The sequence below is a fragment of the Pollicipes pollicipes genome, unplaced genomic scaffold (assembly GCF_011947565.3).
Source record: "Pollicipes pollicipes isolate AB1234 unplaced genomic scaffold, Ppol_2.1 Scaffold_6138;HRSCAF=7277_pilon_pilon_pilon, whole genome shotgun sequence".
Lineage (NCBI taxonomy): Eukaryota > Metazoa > Arthropoda > Thecostraca > Pollicipedomorpha > Pollicipedidae > Pollicipes > Pollicipes pollicipes.
This window is the reverse complement of record NW_023596818.1, coordinates 30,858,511-30,877,173: the sequence shown is the minus strand read 5'-3', so window position 1 is coordinate 30,877,173 and position 18,663 is coordinate 30,858,511. Positions and strand designations below refer to the sequence as shown.

The 18,663-nt window shown below is 50.4% G+C and overlaps 1 protein-coding gene and 1 long non-coding RNA gene across 3 annotated transcripts; both read right to left on the bottom strand.

Annotated features, from left to right (window-relative positions):
• Positions 1-3,446: 3,446 nt before the first annotated feature.
• LOC119105567 (EARP and GARP complex-interacting protein 1-like) lies at positions 3,447-7,887 on the bottom strand. Its single transcript, XM_037229028.1, has 7 exons — positions 7,820-7,887; positions 7,576-7,681; positions 7,269-7,376; positions 6,599-6,777; positions 5,442-5,567; positions 4,636-4,788; positions 3,447-3,979 (listed from the first exon to the last, which is right to left on the bottom strand). The coding sequence occupies exons 1-7, from the start codon at positions 7,885-7,887 to the stop codon at positions 3,811-3,813; spliced, it is 909 nt and encodes a 302-aa protein (XP_037084923.1). The 3' UTR covers positions 3,447-3,810.
• Positions 7,888-7,934: 47 nt separating this feature from the next.
• On the bottom strand, positions 7,935-9,976 carry LOC119106198 (uncharacterized). 2 transcript variants are annotated; one of them, XR_005095095.1, is made up of 3 exons: positions 9,889-9,976; positions 8,374-8,505; positions 7,935-7,983 (listed from the first exon to the last, which is right to left on the bottom strand). It is a non-coding gene; the product is annotated as an uncharacterized LOC119106198 (long non-coding RNA). The 2 variants fall into 2 exon arrangements; XR_005095096.1 differs by lacking the exon at positions 7,935-7,983 and adding an exon at positions 8,034-8,053.
• Positions 9,977-18,663: the final 8,687 nt, after the last annotated feature.

Below are 18,663 nucleotides of genomic sequence, written 5' to 3'. Positions count from 1 at the left end.
TGACAACACAGGGATTTGAAATGAAGGGAGACTGATGAAACTTATATTCATGGAGTTAGCCATAAAGTAAAACACTGACAATGACATTGTAGCCCTGGGTTCATTAACATCTTAGACCATGGCCACAGCTTTGTTTACATTTGCTTTGTTTACATATCCTAACTGCACTGGCCAATGATCTGTGGGATTCCAGAGCTGCTCTATCAACACCAGATCAAATAAATCACATACTACTGAAAATTGATTATTTGTACAGCAGTGCAAAATGGGACACAATGTCCTTCACAGATCCTTTGATACTTACTGGCCCTATCCCAACCTGACAACACTTCCAGTTGCAGAGAAGTAGAAGCTCTGGTCAGGGGCCCATGGGTCTGGCCACAAATGGTTGTGGAGAGCATATAGCCGCACTTGCTGGTAGGAATAATTGCTGGAGGATTCCTGGAGCTTGTAGAACCCCTGAAAATAATAAAACCAGCTATGATTATATATATATATATATATACACACACACACACACACATATATATATATATATATATATATATATATATATGTATATAGCTTACTTGTTAAAATTGCTAACTTTTAACCAACATGACAAATCTAGGAAAAATCATTGGGGCTTTACACATCAATGTTCAACAAGGCTATTTTGGGACAGACACATTCATTAGTGTGTCATGTAGCATGCATTGATGGCGTGACAGCAGCCTCAACCCAATGCCTACAGGTCCAGAGTCAAACCCCTAACCACTATATCATCACTGTCCCCAACATAAAAGTTTACTGTGTGCAGCTGCGTGATTCAAAATTGCAAGTTGGCAACCAGCTAGGGTCAAGCAATTCAAAGCAATGTGAGGCAGGGGTAACAATCAAGACTAACAAACCATGCCAGGCATGCCAGGCCAGAAAATGGCTTGTAAATGAGTGACAATCAAGTAAATGCAGGTCAGTCAATCCCAAAACCAGCACATCAGAATATATTAAACCACACACACTAACCTTCTTCAACATGCTTGGAATGAATAGCAATCTTGTCTAAATTTAATTTATAGCCTTCAAAATTCGGGTCTAACAGATCCCTGTTCGGCTTCAGAACGAAGGATTCGGTCTCCATTGCTTTCCTGATGTCCAGCGCACGATCAAATGCAGGTTGAACTGAAGACGCGTGTCACAGTATCATTCATGAAAATCGCGCCAGAAAACGGGAAGACAAATCTCAAGCTGCTTGAGCGCGGCTGGACCGCAATGTACAGCGCCCCGCCGCGCGAAAAGCAGTCGAAGAGTGTGATGTGGCGTCCCTCATTTACGGCTATCTGCGCCACTTTGGAGCAAATATGTTTTTGCGCGGGCCTATTTGAGCACCAAAAAAAGCAAAAAAAAATATGCAAAAAATGCAAAAGCAACTGTTCAGTTCGCATTGAAAACCTGAGGCTGAAATGACCCCTATTGCGTATAAATGTGGTCCACAGTTCAACGTGGGGACCACCACAACCGGAGCAGTATGGATCAACGGTAGGGAGGCAGGTAGCTAGTGAGTGCTTATAGTGGGAAGCGTCAACATTCCGGCCAGTCAGGCAGGCCTCTATTTTGAAGCTCATTTTATCCATGGATTAACTTATGGTCAGGTAGTACCAGCATTTCGCGCAATATAGCAATGGTTGTGGACCTCAGTCCAGTGGTGCAGGCAGGGAGCACAGTGAGCATATGCCCCCCCCCCCCCCTCCCCCTATAAGGATCGGAGGGGTCCTTCGAAACCCGCGGGACTTCCAATTAAGGGCCGATTTGAGTGCCTGAAAGGCTAGCCGAAGGTCTATTCAGGGGCCCGGCCCATAGGATCGGACACTTAAATTGTTAGACAGACGGCCCTCTCTGCCGGCAAAGGGCCGTGTTTGCGGAGATTCAAGGAGGGGCTCGAAGGGTTCCTCGAGACCAAAGATCAAGGGCCCGATTAGACTCGGACCAGGTCCCCCACCCGTATAGCCGTGACTTGAAATATCAGTCAGAGGGGTTCTGTTATGTCATCTGATTAGGGCTTTCTAGCAGGGGGCGAGTCCAGAAGAGGGATGCACAGGGCCATGGCCCCACCTGGGTCCTGAATCGGACCATAGGTTCCGAAGGGGCCCATAGCCGGCCAAATAGTTTTTTAAAAAAAAAAAAACACAAAACGCAACAAATTGGACGTCTTTGAACTTCCAGACGGCCAAGAACAGCCACAAGCAAAAGAGAAGGGCTTACCAGTATACAAAAACAATTCTTCGCCGATTGGGAGGATGGTGATTGGGAGTTTTTAAGGCTCCTTACGCTGTCCAGAGACCCTACGCTGTTTCCAGGGGCCCTAAATATCCACTTGCAGAGTCAATCCAATTGTTCAGGAGCCTTTTACATTGCCCTTGATTTATTTGCATTTCCTCCGGGGGCCCTGCGCTTTTACTGGTGCCCTCCCTGCTCGCGAGCCGGATACTCTTGTCAATCAGGTGTCCTCCACGATTATTCCCATTCCCTCGGAAAGCTTTATACGCTATAACCGGGCCCCCATACGTTAAACTGCCGGGGTATTCTCGGTTGCTCAGGGACCCATCACGTTGATCTCGGTCCATGTACTGATACACTCGCGGTATGCCCATGGGCCCTCTACATGATCTAAGGCCCGTCCAATCCTCTGCTGTGTGCTTATGGCCTTCCTGTCGGGGCCTTATCTGTTAACCTGCTTGAGCATACTCGGCCGTTCGGGGCCCTCCAAACTACGCCTAGGGTACTTCCTATTTGAACATAGAGCAGGGAGGGCACCAGTAGTCTTGAGTGTCTTGAGTGTCTTGATTGCTTATATCGACCAGATGACAACTCACACCAGCCAATAGACAATCACACCAGAAAATAATATCTCCAACAATCATCCGTCTCCCTGGCCGGAAAAAGCTGCATCGCTCATGCTCGTTCACATTGTTCCCGGGAGCACGGGCCCGACCTTGTCAAGGCTCCATATGCCACCGTCTGCGCAAGATATTGCATCACGTTGTCGCTGTTTCGCCAATTCCCAATGTCGCCCCATTCGCTGCCTCACTCCGCGAGCCAGCTCTGAGTACAAACGGTCCAGGCTCTGGTCCAGGGTCTGGCTGTGTCATGCTCTACCAAAGCAGGCCTTCTGAGGAGCGCGAGGCTGCGGCCCTGACGCCGGATCGTCTCGGAAGCCCTCATTGGAGGCCACCGGCGGCGGGGTCTGCAGCGGCACTCTCGACATCAGAAAACGCCGAGTGTCCGCGGGGACCCGTCCCACCCGGGCTCGGTGGACTCCAGGCGTTCCGCGTCCAGGGAAGCCGGCGGAACATGCCTCCAGCGAATGACAGACAAAATACATATCCAGGGAAGAGTACAACTGTGGATTGCATTAGTCGGGGGCACGCTGAAGTGTTGACATGGAAGCTGCACTTCAAACTCGGTACTGATATGCCAGTGATTATTATGATACCCTGGAATGACAACGGCCAGCACTTAGACAACACATCAGCACATAAGAGCCGTCATGAAGGAACCTTACAATAGTGAGCAATTTCGTTTATAAGAATGTCTCAACACCTGCTAACAATGAACACAAAATTAGCATTCATGTCGCCAACATCTAATGTGCACGGTGCACTCCACATTGAAAACAAAGCAAGATTAGTTCCACACAAAAAAACACAAGCGCTTCGATCACCAGGCACACCTTCGAACCACGCGCGTGCCACCTCCGCGCACTGTCCTCCTATCGCCGCTGCCAGCGCCGCCAGCGGCGCGCGCTCGGCGGCCGGCGCGGCACCAGCGGCATCACAGCAGGATCTTGTACTTGACCTGGCGCGGCACGCGGCTGACCACCAGTCGGCCGTCGTAGCTGAGCGAGGCGAACGTCCACGGGTCGGCCGAAGACCACTCGGCCGCGTACACCGAGTCCTCGTGCTCCTCGCAGCGGCACAGCTGGCCGTCCTCCAGGCGGGCTCTGTGTGAGGGCGGTCATCAGAGCAGACCGCGGCCATAGGTCGGGGCCGGGCCCGGTGGGAGCGGACAGTCCGCGTCAGGGCAGGGAAAGACGGTGTGGGTTGGGCACACGGGGTCGGCCGCGGGGCAGCTGTGACATACGGAGGGTTCTTCACTGGGCGGGACGACGGTCAACGCGGTAAGCCGACACGGCCGGCGCCATGACGCACAGCTCGGCACAGGCATCATGTGCGTGACAATAAACGACATATCATGACTCGTGACCATCGTGATATAGCCGGTTCGCTGGCGTACGGACAAATGCCGCACCCCGCACCATCTCTGTGTATGACCAGGCCCTGTCTCCTCGCTCGCCTAGGGAGGCCAACCGTCCAGCGCCCACGGCGGGTCTTAGCCACCACGGGAGGGCTTCATCTCGCCTGCCCGCACCGAAGGCCCGCGTCCTTCCACCCACCGCGAGAGGAGTGGCACTCCTCGCTCCTCACCAGTGGTCCAGTCCTCGGACCGGCACGGGAGAACTCGTCCCCGTCCTCTTACTTGCCGCAGAACAACACATGCTCGTCCTCTCGAGGGGGAGGGAGGCCGCAGGGGGACAGGGGGGGGACCTCCCACCCGCCGTGGGGACCTCGTCCCACCCACTCGTCCCCATCATTTTACCTGCTCTGGGAGGGCTCGTCCTCGTCCTCCTCCAGCAGGTGGCCGAACGGCTCGGAGCTCAGCGAGGCGGCTGACGTCAGCAGCACGCGCCAGTCGCTCGATGACGTCAGCACCAGCTGATCGTGGAAGTGGTTGAAGCGCACCGTCCACACCCTGCGGCACGGCAGACGGAGTCAGTGCACTGGTGCTACGTTTGTTCTTACCAGCAGGTGCACCCGGTCGTTCTACAGAGGCCAGTATTGCACCCGAGTGATTTGCGGGAGGATGTTTTCGTGATGCGTTGGGGAACAGATGTGCGATAGTGTGCGGGGTATGGTTCGATAGGCTGGGCAGCGGTTCAGCAGTATACATAAATGACGCACGATTCAGCAGCGCCGCAATTCACCGGCTTGTCCGGCTGGCCGCACGTGCCAGTTGGAGCTGCTAGGGCTGTGCGGACACGGCCGCACGTGCCAGTGGGAGCCCCTAGGGCTGTCCGGACACGGCCCGCACGCGCCAGTGGGAGCTGCTAGGGCTGTCCGGACACGGCCGCACGCGCCAGTGGGAGCTGCTAGGGCTGTCCGGACGCCGCCGCACGTGCCAGTTGGGAGCCGCTAAGGCTGTCCAGGTGCAGTGCAGCTGACTCCTAAACTTGCCCTGTAAGGTGCCCCATCGGTTCTCACATGCTCCTGATGCTTACTGAGCTTTAGCGGCACCGAACGCTCAGAAATACCAATGAATAGCGGGCAACTCAAACACCACAATGCACACCCAGTTCTGAAGGGGCGCACGTTGTGCGCTCCCGCTCCCTGCCGCCGTCCACTCACCAATGGGAGTGATCAGCAATGACCTGGAGCGGCTCCGTCGGCTTCCGGATGTCCCAGAACTTCACCCGACAATCGTCCCCGCAGGTGGCCAAGTAGTACTGCTTGTTCGGGTTGAAGTCCATGTCTCTGTACGCGTGGCGATAGAAGGCGATGACACGGCGGGCAGGTCTCAAATCATCACGCGGACCAGGTACGCAGCGCCCTCAAGCTCCCAGTCCATGGCATGTAGTGCCGCGTCTTTTATGCATAGACAGACGCTTCCCCCGCACCGGTCAGCGACACCCGAGCGCAAGCGGGACAAGGTTCGCACTCCAAACTCCGTGGTACATACCGTCCTCCAGGAAACTCCACCAAGGACATCGGCATTTACAGTGATTCAAGCATCGCATCGCAACACTCGAGTCCGACTCCCAATCTACTGTAATGCGGGATATATGTCACCGGCGTCATCTTGACAATTCACGGAGAGGTCACAATGACCATGCGTTGTGTCACAGTATGTGTAGGGGGGGGGGGGGATGGGGGCGGGGGCGGAAGCAAGTCCCCAAACTTTGCGCAACTAAACATGCCACACCTGCGCCTGTGGTGGTGTCTGCGAACGCACCTTCAGAACAAGCGCTCTCACCCAAGCCTCGGAGTCCCCTCCCGCCTCCGCCCGTGTTCCAGTCATCACACTTGCACTGCCGCGAGGCTCAGCGGTATCGGGAGGAGTGCCCCCCCCCCCCCCCCCCCGCCCCTGTTTCAGCCTTCAAGCTTACTGTCGCGTAGTTCGGCGGTGTCTGACGGATTGCCCCCTTCCCCGCCCGTGTTCCGCCATCACACTCGTGCTGTCGCGCGGCTCGGCGGTGTCTGGCGGAGTGCCCCCCTTCCCCGCCCCTGTTCCAGTCACCCACACTCGTGCTGTCGCGCGGCCGGCGGTGTCTGACCGAGTGCCCCCCCTTCCCTGCCCCTGTTCCAGTCATCACACTCGTGCTGTCGCGCGGCCCGGCGGTGTCTGACCGAGTGCCCCCCCTTCCCCGCCCCTGTTCCAGTCATCACACTCGTGCTGTCGCGCGGCCCGGCGGTGTCTGACCGAGTGCCCCCCCCCTTCCCCGCCCCTGTTCCAGTCATCACACTCGTGCTGTCGCGCGGCTCGGCGGTGTCTGGCGGAGGCCCACCTGACCAGCTGCGCGTCGGCGTTTTCGACGGCCCAGGCCAGCTGGCCGGAGCGCAAGTCGAAGCCCCGCACGTGCGCGTCGCACGCGGCCGCCAGCTGGCTGCAGCACTGGTGCGGGTTCCAGCGGGCGCAGGCGAGCAGAGACTGGACGCGGCCCGGGCACGTGATCTCGGCAGACACCTGACGTCACGGACGGCGACTCTGTCAGGCCTCGACCACGCGTCCACCGAATAATGGCGCACAAGGAAATCAAAAAACGCGAAAATCAAGGCAAAGAAGACCGCGAAAATGGCGTGACACGAAAAACGCGTCTTCACCACCGGTGTTCGGTGTCGACCTACAAAAGGGTGCATGGGCTAACTGCCCACTGCCACTATAGGAAGTAAAAATATAATGTCGGAAAGTAAACAGGATAACACCAAAGTTGTCCATCTTTGTTCCTTTTAACGTTTGCACTGCTTTTCCAGCATCTAAAGACGGAACCAGGAAAGAGGCGTACAGCTCTCCGACCACTACGCGGACTCGTCTGACTGACAACCACGCACAGCAAAAAAGACCGACAAACGCGGCACCCGTTCACCGCACCAGTGGCCGTCTGGTGCGGGCTGAAGAGATCAGATGTCACTGAGGAGGTCACTGAGGAGGTCACCGACGGCACACCGGGCACTGACCGCCGCTGAGCCGCGGCCGGTGTCCAGGTCCCAGACGGTCAGCTGCCGCTCGCCCACGCCCACTGCCTGGCTGCCGTCCACCAGCTGCCACTGCACACTGCTAATGTCCTGCAACAGCACCGAAACACACTACAGCAGGGACTGGCGATGGCTTTCCGCCGATCTGCGCACAGATGCTGCGTCAAACAGGCTGTGCGTAAGCACTCTGCATGCAAAACAGGTTAAGACTGTTCTACACAATAAGCGAATAGCTCAAGTAACGTGCGGAGGCCTGCCCTGAAGTAGCCATTTGATGTGCACCACCCACCTGTGCCTTGAGGTCCACCAGGCGGGTGAGGGCGGCCGACGCCGAGCCGCCGTCGTCCTCGGCCGGCAGGGACCAGATGGCGCCACCGAGCCGGGGAGGAGCCCTCCTCCAGTCGGCCGAAACACGAGCTGAACAGCCGGCTGTCGGCTGGCGAGCAGGCCAGGTGCCATACCTCGCCAGCAGGGTGAGGGGAAGATCTGCCCAGGATGGGAAGACAGGCAATGGTCACACCCAGGTACCATACCTCACCAGCAGGGTGAGGGAAGATCTGCCCAGGATGGGAAGACAGGCAATGGTCACACCAGGTGCCATACCTCGCCAGCAGGGTGAGGGAAGATCTGCCCAGGATGGGAAGACAGGCAATGGTCACACCAGGTGCCATACCTCGCCAGCAGGGTGAGGGAAGATCTGCCCAGGATGGGAAGACAGGCAATGGTCACACCAGGTACCATACCTCACCAGCAGGGTGAGGGAAGATCTGCCCAGGATGGGAAGATGGTCACACCAGATATTGCACTTCACTGGCAGAGGTGAGCAGAGTGAATGACAGGACACCGACTGGTCACACCATGAGCTATTTGCACTGGTAGCACACAGAAGTGGGCTAAACAGGAAAACATACACCAGTTGCACCTGGTGTCACACACCACCTGTGGTGTGATGGTAGGTGAAAGGGAGAGAGTGTGATGAAGGAGAGACAATATGATTTTTAGAGGGAGAGAGAGGTTCCATTTATTCATTAAGCTCATGAAGGTTTTTCATCACTACATGCATTGGCAGATGTTAAGCATGAGTCACCTGTTTATTGAGGGCTCCTGTGTCTTCATCCAGCTGGAGCAGATGAATCTGGTTGTCATACTTCAGTGACTGGGTTCCCACCATGAACATGACATCATCTGTGCCTCCTTGCACAGCAGCCAATGCTCTGGACTGTTGGCAGAAACACACTCCTAAAAACAGCACCTCTAAAGCAATTACCTTTCAATGAACTTTCCAAAAAGCACAACTTAGTCCTTTTAGTCTTCAAGGTGATAAGATGTAACAACACATCACCTTTGCTAAAAGTTGCTAACTCTGTTGTTCAAAGGTAAAACCCCATACATCAATCTCAGGCCATTTCACATTTTTTATGTCATCTGATTTGTCATCTCATGCTGAATTCAGATATTCCAGCCAAAAGTTCAAATTTGCATAGGCTTTTAGCTAAAAGAATGGGCTAAAAGCTTGTGAAAATTTGAACTAATGGTTTTAATCACTAAATTCAGCATGAGTAGATGAATCAGATGATACAAAACACAACACAGCCAAATGAGGTTATACCTTTGGATGGCAGAAATTTATGTGTATGCTATTGGGAACATGTATCCTTAATGTAATGTCCTGACAGCCTCTCATTGAGGATATGCATTTTCCTTGAAATTAAATGCTGGCAGCCTCTGTAAAACATGTTTAAATGGCCGAACATGCTACAGAAAATGTCAATATATCATAATGCTTAAAAAATATATGGATGACCAAAGGTGCCTGTTATTCATTTTAAACTAAGGTATGCATCCCTCCACATAAATAAAATTTGAAAAACACAACATAAAATGCAAAAAAAAACTGGCAGATTCCTGTCATGCACTTCCCAGCTGCCACACATGCCATACTTCAGGTCCCAAATAGGAACATCCATCCACTGTACTGAATGACAATACATCACTGATGCAGTGAACCAGGTGCTTGCAGTAGTAAACTGAGGCCACACCAAATGGTATAGAATTGTCAAATGTTATCAAGTCAACAATTTCTAAAGCATTTTTGTCCCAAATGACCCTTTAAACATCACAATTCTTTGAAACATAGGCTCTCTACATACTTAAATTGGTCATGCATGTGCACCAGCTCCCAGCTCTCAGATATATGATGCACATGTACTGGAATTATTGTTACAATGTTATTGCAATGTCTGAAAAATAAATTGCAACATACAGTTTTGGAAGACTGACTTCACATCAATCCAGCTTTGAAGCAGCCAGGTTATGGACAATATGTTGTTTGTTTTCACACCTTCCAGTTAAGTGAGTAATGTGCAATTTGTTGAAAACAAGTGATTCATTGTTTACATCTAAGTATGCATGATGTGTAAAATATTGATAAGCAATTTGGGAGTGCAGCTGCTAATACATGTTGAGCAAATAACCACAGAAAATTGGCATTTCACCAGTTCAGACACAACTGAAATAGCATCATTGCAATGCATATTTCTACGAGTGCATAAATGGGATACTTAAACCTTATCGCAAAACACAATGATGGAATTTTCAATACCTGAAACTCAAGACCATAAATCACAGGAGCATCGTCCTCCATCACTCCTAACCAGCCGTGCTTAGCAGCGACCACGGCCCTATCCCCTCAAAGCAAAAAAAAAAAACGTATGTAACTCAGCAGCCAAATACAAAACGAGGTAAGTTGCGCCGTGGAATTGTCGGCGCTGCGCTAAATTTGTAAAAGCTTTACTGGACTGAGCACAGATTTCTGCTCAACTGTGCAAATGACGTCATTGAAACACATCTTCTGAATCCATCCCGCTCCCACGTAACAGTTAAACCATGGCGTGTATTAACATTTCCCTAACTACCTTTTATTTAAATTACGTACCCTGCAACATAAAATTGCTAACGACAGCTATCGCATCTATAAGCTGAGCTCGGACGTTCAAAAACCACGTGATCATGCAGGTAGTCAAGTAAAACTTGTCTTAGAATAATCGATCGGTAATTTACCCTATTCCATGCTCTTACATTCCGCTGACAGAAATATTTTTTTCCATTTTTTCGATATGTTTGCCGCATTCGCTCTTTATGGCATCTTGTTGTGTTGATGCCCGTGCGACAGCAACACCCCATCATGCTCTCAAAGAAACAATGGTGCTGCTAGATTTAGTCGCGTAACAAAAAGCAACGTTGAATTTATGCTATAACGGTCCTCTGAAGGTGGCGAGGACCCCTGCAGCTGAAGGGCTCAGTAGTTTTTTGCAGTTTAAGACGTCTGAAGCTGAGCTTCTAAAACATCGAACATAGATTCCCAAGGGTTGAGAAAAGAACCACGAACCACTGGATAGATTGAGCGAGTGTCGTCCTATGTCATTCCGACCAGATTAAACGAATGTCAATCTATAGGGGTTTTCAACCCATGTTAACTATTTATGCACGCTTGTGGTCGGAATTTTCTCCAACAAAAGCCCATGGACCACCATAATTTGAAATTTTGCGATTTTTGCTACGATTTCTTGCACTGCTGCTGTGCACTTACTGGAATGGGCCATGAGGCCCATTCCAACGGCGCGCACATTCCAGATTATTCGATAATTTGCCAACATTCCTTAAAATAATGGCTGCGCGTATACGCGCTCCCAAAACAGAGGGTGGTTATGCACCGGGCTTATACACCCTCCAAAATGGAGAGTGGCTGCGCACCGGACTTAAACACCCTCAAAAATCTTTCAGATGGTTGTGCGTATCAAGTATACGCGGATTGCCAGCCTTAGGGGAAGCAAGCGCAAATATGCAGAATCCCGTGCAAAAAGTCGGCTCTATGCTTGATACTAGGCATCAGACGATTACAAAATCCATCAACTCATTCTGAGCCAGTCCTATTCTGATCACAAATTTTCGGTCGCCGGGCGCGCATCTCCAGTGGATCGATGATTGGCATGCTGGTCTCGCCCGGGTTCAAATCTCGACGACGGCCGCTGTTAAGTGAGTGGCTTCATGGCCTATTGGTGTGGCGTGATGATGCCAACTCGCTAAGCGGGATGAATTCTAGTTGGGGATTTTCTTACCGGACAGCAGCGCGGTTTTTATGCCGGAGGGAGAACTAAAGATAAAGATGATACCGTCCCTCCAGGGGGAGGGAGTCCACACCCTACAGAAGTATTGGGGATCCTGTGAAGGTTCACCGTAAATCTAAATGAGGCCAGCAACTGGTGTAAACATGAATTGAAAATGTGTAATTCGTAAACATCATGTGTGATTTAATGTATACATGTGTAAACATTAGTGAAAGGTTAGGTGCGCACGACCCTTCCGGGCATTGCTTAAAGATCATTCCGTCCCAGCCTGAGGTGTCTACCAGCTGCCATTCTGGCGACATGGAGGCGGGTTCGCCTGATGGGTTCGTCTGGAAGCCCTGACAGGTGTACGTCCTACATTGGTGCCCTCCCTGGAGCGGAAGGCCTTTTGGCGGCTCATCTGACCGGGGCATTTGACCCGGAATAGGCGCAAGAATCCCTCATTGGGGCAACAAGATCTCTGATAACCGCAGGTGATCCAATAACTGGCACAGAGACCCATGTTTGGTCAACGGACCCTTGGCTAAACGGGGTGAAGGGCCCCGCAAGGGCCCCGGCTCACCTCTGGCCGACTCGGGACTCCTTCCGTCACAGGACCCCCTGTTGGACACTCTGGGGGCCTGACCGTCAAAAGACCACTAATTGTTGTAGGGACTCCAACCAATGCAAATCACTGGCCTTGGTCTCGTTCCTGCTAGAGAAACGGGGGCCCCAGGCCTCAGAACAACGCAGAGTCAACTATTCGGTATAGTGGTCTCCGGCGGAAATAGGTGCTCGCACTGTCCCAGGGGTTCACAATCGGCGAAAGAGGCATATTGGCTGATATTTGGGACCACAGCCATACGGGCCAGGATGACCTGTAGCCTTTCGACCCTTACGGCCATTTAGCCTTCCCATCGGCCCGTTTATTGTCAGTCTTGAATGGTACATCGGTCCCTTTTCAGGCACCCTCGTACACTCCCTGACCAACTCGGGGGCCCTTGTCAACACTGGACCTCCCGTTAGGCGCTGTGTGCCCCTGGCCGACACAAGGGCCCCTCACTGGCGCGGGGTGCACCGACCAATGTAAATCGCAGATCCTGACCTTGTTGCTTGATCTGCTTGGGAAATTGGCCCCCAGGCCCAGACCGGGGCCCAGTGGGTGCAACTGACCCTCTGGCTGGTATTTGGGGGTCCGACCCGCGCCCCCTTCAGTGACCTTTAGCCAGCCCTTCGGGTCCACTATCGGATTTACGATGCTCCCATTTCAGATTTCGTCCTGGTCACCTGAATGATACCTCAGGCTTAGGGTCAATCGCTTTCTCCCCACGGCAGTCCGACACCAAGGGCAAGCCGAGCTCGGGGAGGGGCAGAAACGTGGAAAATAACAAAAGTATCCCCCCCAGAACGTACGGTAACAAGCATGGGCGGATCCAGAGAGGGGGGGCCACAGGGCATGCTTCACACCTCGGGCCCCGAAGGGGCCCATTGGCTCCGAGGGGCCCAAAGCCGGCCGAACAGAGTTTTTTTAGTACAAGATGTAACAAAACTGGGTATCTATGGACATTCAAACCACCAAGAACAGTCGTAACGAAAGTGAAAGGCATATGAGAAGTCCCAAAATTAACTCAATGATTGGAGAAGTTGTGAGCTTGGAAATTTTAAGTCCCATTACACCGTCTATGTTCCCATGCTGTTTCCGGGGGACCTTTCTGCTCCCTACAAGCTCATTTTGGTCCTTTAGGAGCATTCCACGCGGTCCTCTTCATTTCTTTGCATTTGCCCAGAGGGCCCTACGCTGTTGTTGGGGCCCGTCCGGTTAGTGTGCCGGGGAACTCCTGTCAATCACGGGCCCTTCCATGGGTGATTTCTATTCGCCTTCGCCGCATGGGGTTTTAGGTACTTCTTATTTGAATAGAGGGCCTTAAGCTCCCGTCGCGGCCCCCACCTGATAAGATGCTCGGGCCCATTCGGTCGTGGGGGACCTCTACGTCTGGTTTTGGGTACTTTCTTTTCTAATGGAGTGCCCTCCGCTCTTTTCGGGGGCCCTGTCTGTTAACCTGCTCTGGTGCACTCAGTTATTCGGGGCCTTCTACATCATGCCGTGGGTAATGCATATTTGAACGGAAGGCCCTACGCTCTTGCCGGCGCCCCATCTATTAACCTGCTCCGACGCACTCGAATATCCGGGGGCTCTCCACATTGTGTCTTGGGTACTTCCTATCTGAATGGAGGGACCTACGCACTTGTCGGTAACCCCATCTGTTCGCCGCTTCGGCCACATTGGATTGTTCGGGGCACTTTATACTGGGTCTTGACGTTGAATTTAGGGCCCTACACTCCTGACTGGATGACCTGATAATCTGCTCGGGTATACTCCATCTTTCGGGGGCCCTCCGCACTGGGTTTTGAGTACTTCTTCTTTGAATGAAGGGTCCTGCGCTCTTGTTGGGCTCCTTCTGATATACTGCTCGGGCACATTACATCATTCTGGCCCCATTTACTTAAGATCTTCAGTGCTTCCATTCGAATGGAGACTCTTACGCTCTTGTTGGGAGCTCTATTTGTTAACCTGCTCGGGCACAATCGATCATTCGGGGGACCTCTACATTGGGTCTTGGATGTTTTAATTTGAATGGAGGGCCCTACGCTTTTGACCGGGCTCTGTATGTTTGCATGGTCTGATACACTGCTGATCATTGGAGGGTCCTCTTGAATGGAGGATCCTACGCTCTTTTTGAGAGCATTATCTGTTAACCTGCCCGGGCACACTCGATCATTCGGGGGCCCTCTACATTGGGTCTTGAATGCTTCCCATTTGAATGGAGGGCCCCAAGGTCTTGACGGGGGCCCTACATGTTAACCTGTTCTGGCGCACTCGATCGTTCAGAGCCCTACACATTGTGTCGTGAGTATTTCTTATTTGAATGGACGGCCCTATGTTCTTTGCGGGCCCCATTTATTCAGCCGCCGCGGCCGGTGGTGGATGCAGAGGGTGGGGGGGGGGGGGGGACACAGGACCATGTCCCACGGAACATGCCGAGGGAACCCAAAGGCTCCGAAGGGGCCCGTAACCGGCCGGACGGACGCAGTTTCCTTACAACAAAGGCACAACAAAATTGGATGCGTTTGGGCCTACAGATGACCAACAACCATTGCTAGCAAAAGTAAAGAGTTCATAAGTAAACGAAGTTCATTCTTCGCTGATTTAGTGTCTTGGGGTGAATTTTAAGGCTCATTACGCTGACTAGAGGCATTACGCTGTTGTCTGCCTGTCCCTATATGTCCACATGCTGCGTCAATCTGATCGCTAAAGAGCTTTCCACGTTACCCTTGATCTCTTCACATTTTTTCGTAGGGCCCAATGTGCTGTTGGGACGCTACCTGCCTCCATGCTTCAGCACAGTTGATCAATCATGTTTTCCTCCACGGATTCTTCCCACCCGCCCGAAAGGCTACATACACTTTTTCCGGGCCGCATATGCCAGAGTGCACTCAGCTGCTCAGGATCCCTTCATATAAATATCAGGTACTTTATACTTACTTGAAAGGCTTGTGCCGTTGCTAGGGGCCTTATAAGGCAAGGCAAGGAGACGTTCGATGCTCAGGGGCCCTCTGTTTTGGTCGAGGGCTCTCCTCCTTTGGTCTCATTTGCGGCTGACTTTTCACTCCTATCGAGACTCGTGTTGTTAGCCTGCCCGTGCACTCTTCATTGCACAGGGGTATTTATTTATAGTATTGGATAATTCCCCCTTGCTCAGAGGGTCCTGTGCTATGATCGGGGCTTCATAGGTCCGCCTGTCAAGGCACTACCGATCGTTTAGGAGCCCACCACGTGCGCCCACCACGTTGGCCCACCACGTGAGTTCTTTTTGCTTGCTCTGAGGACCCTATACTTGTTGACGGGAGCCGCTGTGTTGGCCTCCTGCGGCACCTATGACCGCTCAGGTTCCGTCCCTATTGGCCTTGGTGCCTTCGCCTTTGAGTAGCAGTCGAATATGCGCCGATGAATTTTTACGCGCAATTGGCGAACGTAATTATACATGCCTCCTTCGTCGTATCCGTCATTTCCACTGGCTATTCAGTGTGTCGCACTCATTTAGATTTGCGGTCAACCTTCACGGATCCTAAATATGTCTGTAGAGTGTGAACTCCCTCCCCCTAGCATTAGAAACTACGGTGCTGTTCGATATGAAAAGTGCTAGTAATAATTCATTTCGCTTAGAAGTGAAGCGAGTTGGCATCACCCCGCCGCGCCGATAGACCATGAAGCCACCCACTTAACGGCGGCCGCCGTCGAGATTCGAACCCGAAGCTTACCGCCTCCGAGACCAGCACGCTAACCATGCATCCACTGGAATTGCGGGCCCGGCGGCCGAAAATTCGTAATTAAAATAGAAATGGTTCTGAGTGAGTTGATCGATTTCGTGGTCGTTTGACGTCTATCACGCACGGAACCGATCTTTCGCACGGCTTCTGCATTTTTGCACTTTTTTCCCTCGAAGGCTGCCAATCCGCGTATGCTTGACATGTACAACCATCTGAAATATTTTTGGAGGGTGTATAAGCCCAGTGCGTAATCACTCTCTGTTTTGGACGGTGTATAAGCCCGGTGCGTAACCACCCTCCGTTTTGGAGGGTGGATACGCACTGCCTAAAATTAATCCAAGATTTTCCTGTGCCTGAAAGTGAATAGATGCTACCAAATCTATTTTTGCTAGATGTCGCCTTGAATCAAGCCAGCCTTGGATTCCTGCCGCGTTGGACAATGGCGTCAGGGGATGGCTGCGCCTCGTCTCATTAAAGGGTGGTCTGCAAGTGCAGTGGTCATGACGTGAATAATGCGTTATGAGAGGGGTGTTTGCTGTTTTCGAATGTACCGGAGAATTTGTACATAAGTTGTGTGAACTGACAATTTCTTTTGTGAAAGCGGAGGAGACTTCCGGGCCAGAAGTTTCCTTTTGTGTGGCGTTTATGGCACTATGAACCTGGACTCGTTGTCTTTTGCTCTCATCCACATAAATAATCTAGTGGGTAATCTCACAAAGAAAAACTTCAAGGCATCTTGTCAAGAAATAACGCAGGTAAGAGTATGTTATTGTTTCTAGGGGCTGCCAAACTGCTATCTTGAAATGAAGTGGGATTGTGTGTCATGTCTTGCTCAAAATATGAAATTCCAGCTGCTGGAAAGGTGTGCAGTGCCCATATTAGAACTAAAGCATCATTTTCTATGTTAAATTGGAGCATAATGGTATCAATGAGATGCAGTTTGATTTAACTTGGGCATATCACTAGTCTCCAATATTGTTCTCTATTGTAATTTTTGTGCTTAATGAGCAGTTTCATTACATTTTGTGCCATTCTCCAAAGTCTCACTTAGTACAAACTAAAGGCTTCAAAAATAATACTATCAATTAGTTTTGTTGCCAGAGTTTTTCCCTATATTTCTGTTTCCATGAACAGAACGCATGTGTATGGCGTAATCATGAATCATATACCTTACCTTTCTTCCCTCAGTGATCAGAAATTTTGAAGGCAACTTGGCCTTTTGACCATGGTCTCTTTAAGCTACCATTCAGGTAACTGAAGAGTCTCAAATCAGAATGTGAATGGTGTTGGATGTCATATATGATATCAGTGTGGTGTAGGTCGAGCTTAGATTTAGATAACATGATGCAACTATATGATCTAGGGTATATTATAGCTTATAGCTTTACACTGATCTTTGAACTTGGCTCTAATTATTTTAGACTGTATGTGACTAAGCCAGATGTCACTGAAATATGATTCATACAAGGTTGATTACAAGTAATTTACTGTATATAGCACATTATTATTCAGAGTGATATCTGATGTACTTCAAACCAAGGTGAATTTTTGAAGCCTGCGGTGAAGGTGCTTATGGAGGATAATTGTGTAGAGCCTTGACAGAAACTCAACTGTTATGTCATCTGATATATAGCTCATGGATTTATAAATAACCATAAAGTTAGGAATTGCATTGATCCTTAATCCAATTGTCACCTTCATGGGGTAGTCATCATCTGAATGGTCACATCTGCAGGGATATGAATCATCACTACAGCTCCAACAGAACATTTGGGTAAATGCTAAGCACTAGAATATATATCACGTAATATATCATCTCTGCCATATACAAGCCCTATGCTCACATCCTCTGTGATATTTGCTCCATTCTACCAACATCTGCCATGTTATGTATACATTGACCCATGATAGGTAATTAATAATGTCAGCTTCCCAGCACCTTCCATTTTCTATGGCTAACAACAAGTGCAGTGCAACTGTTTGCAACTCATTGACAAAGAACACATTTTGAGTAAAGCTGTTTTGTGATAGATGTGGTTGTGATTAATGTTACAACCTTTTTTTGGTTTTGAACACTTAAGTTGCAAATTATGGTAAAGACTGATCTAAGGTAACCTAACCCAGCCAAATCAAACAGACCGAATCACACCCAGTTCATTCTTAGGTTGGTGTAATTTACTTTGTTTAATTTTGGAATGCATGTAATTGGCATGGTCATAAGCACCATGTCCAACACTACTTCTAGAATAGATGATTGACATATGACCATGCCTGAACCTCGCCAAGTGTTACACAGCCAAGCTTACTTTGCTTACCAAGCCTACCTAGCCTTTGACTTGTGGTAACCTTTGTCCTGTGCATTCTATTTCATATTTTGTTTGTATGATGTGATGTTAGCTTATTGTGATTTTACCCCATTATTGTTTGCATTTACAATAATAATCATATCCTATCTTTATATCATACAGTTTGTACCCTGTATAACATGCAATTTCCATGCATCCGTTCACTTATATTGTGTGATGACTCTGTTGCCATCCGACTCTTTACCCATCACCATGCAATTTCATCTTTGACCCCAGGTCCCACTCGACCTGGTTAACAGTAATGCGCAATGGCACAGATGGTCGTCAAATGCTTCAGATTTTCGCAGTACAAAATTTTCACTTTGCGTCACACGTTTTTATTTTCTTACCTGATTTTGTCATGGCTGAGGGTTGGAGAGGGAATTCATCTCTGCACCCTTTCAGTAAGGAGTGTTGACAATATGTCATCATGGCAAAGGTCACCCGTGAATGATAAACATCAGCTAGCTTTGCTTGTGTATCTAAAATGCTATGAGTGGAGCTCTGGCTTTTGTCCAGATAATTTTATGTCAGAAATGTTAAAACATTATTAGTCTGCCTTAGTTCTGCCAATTTTTTGCAATAGTTTGATCTCAA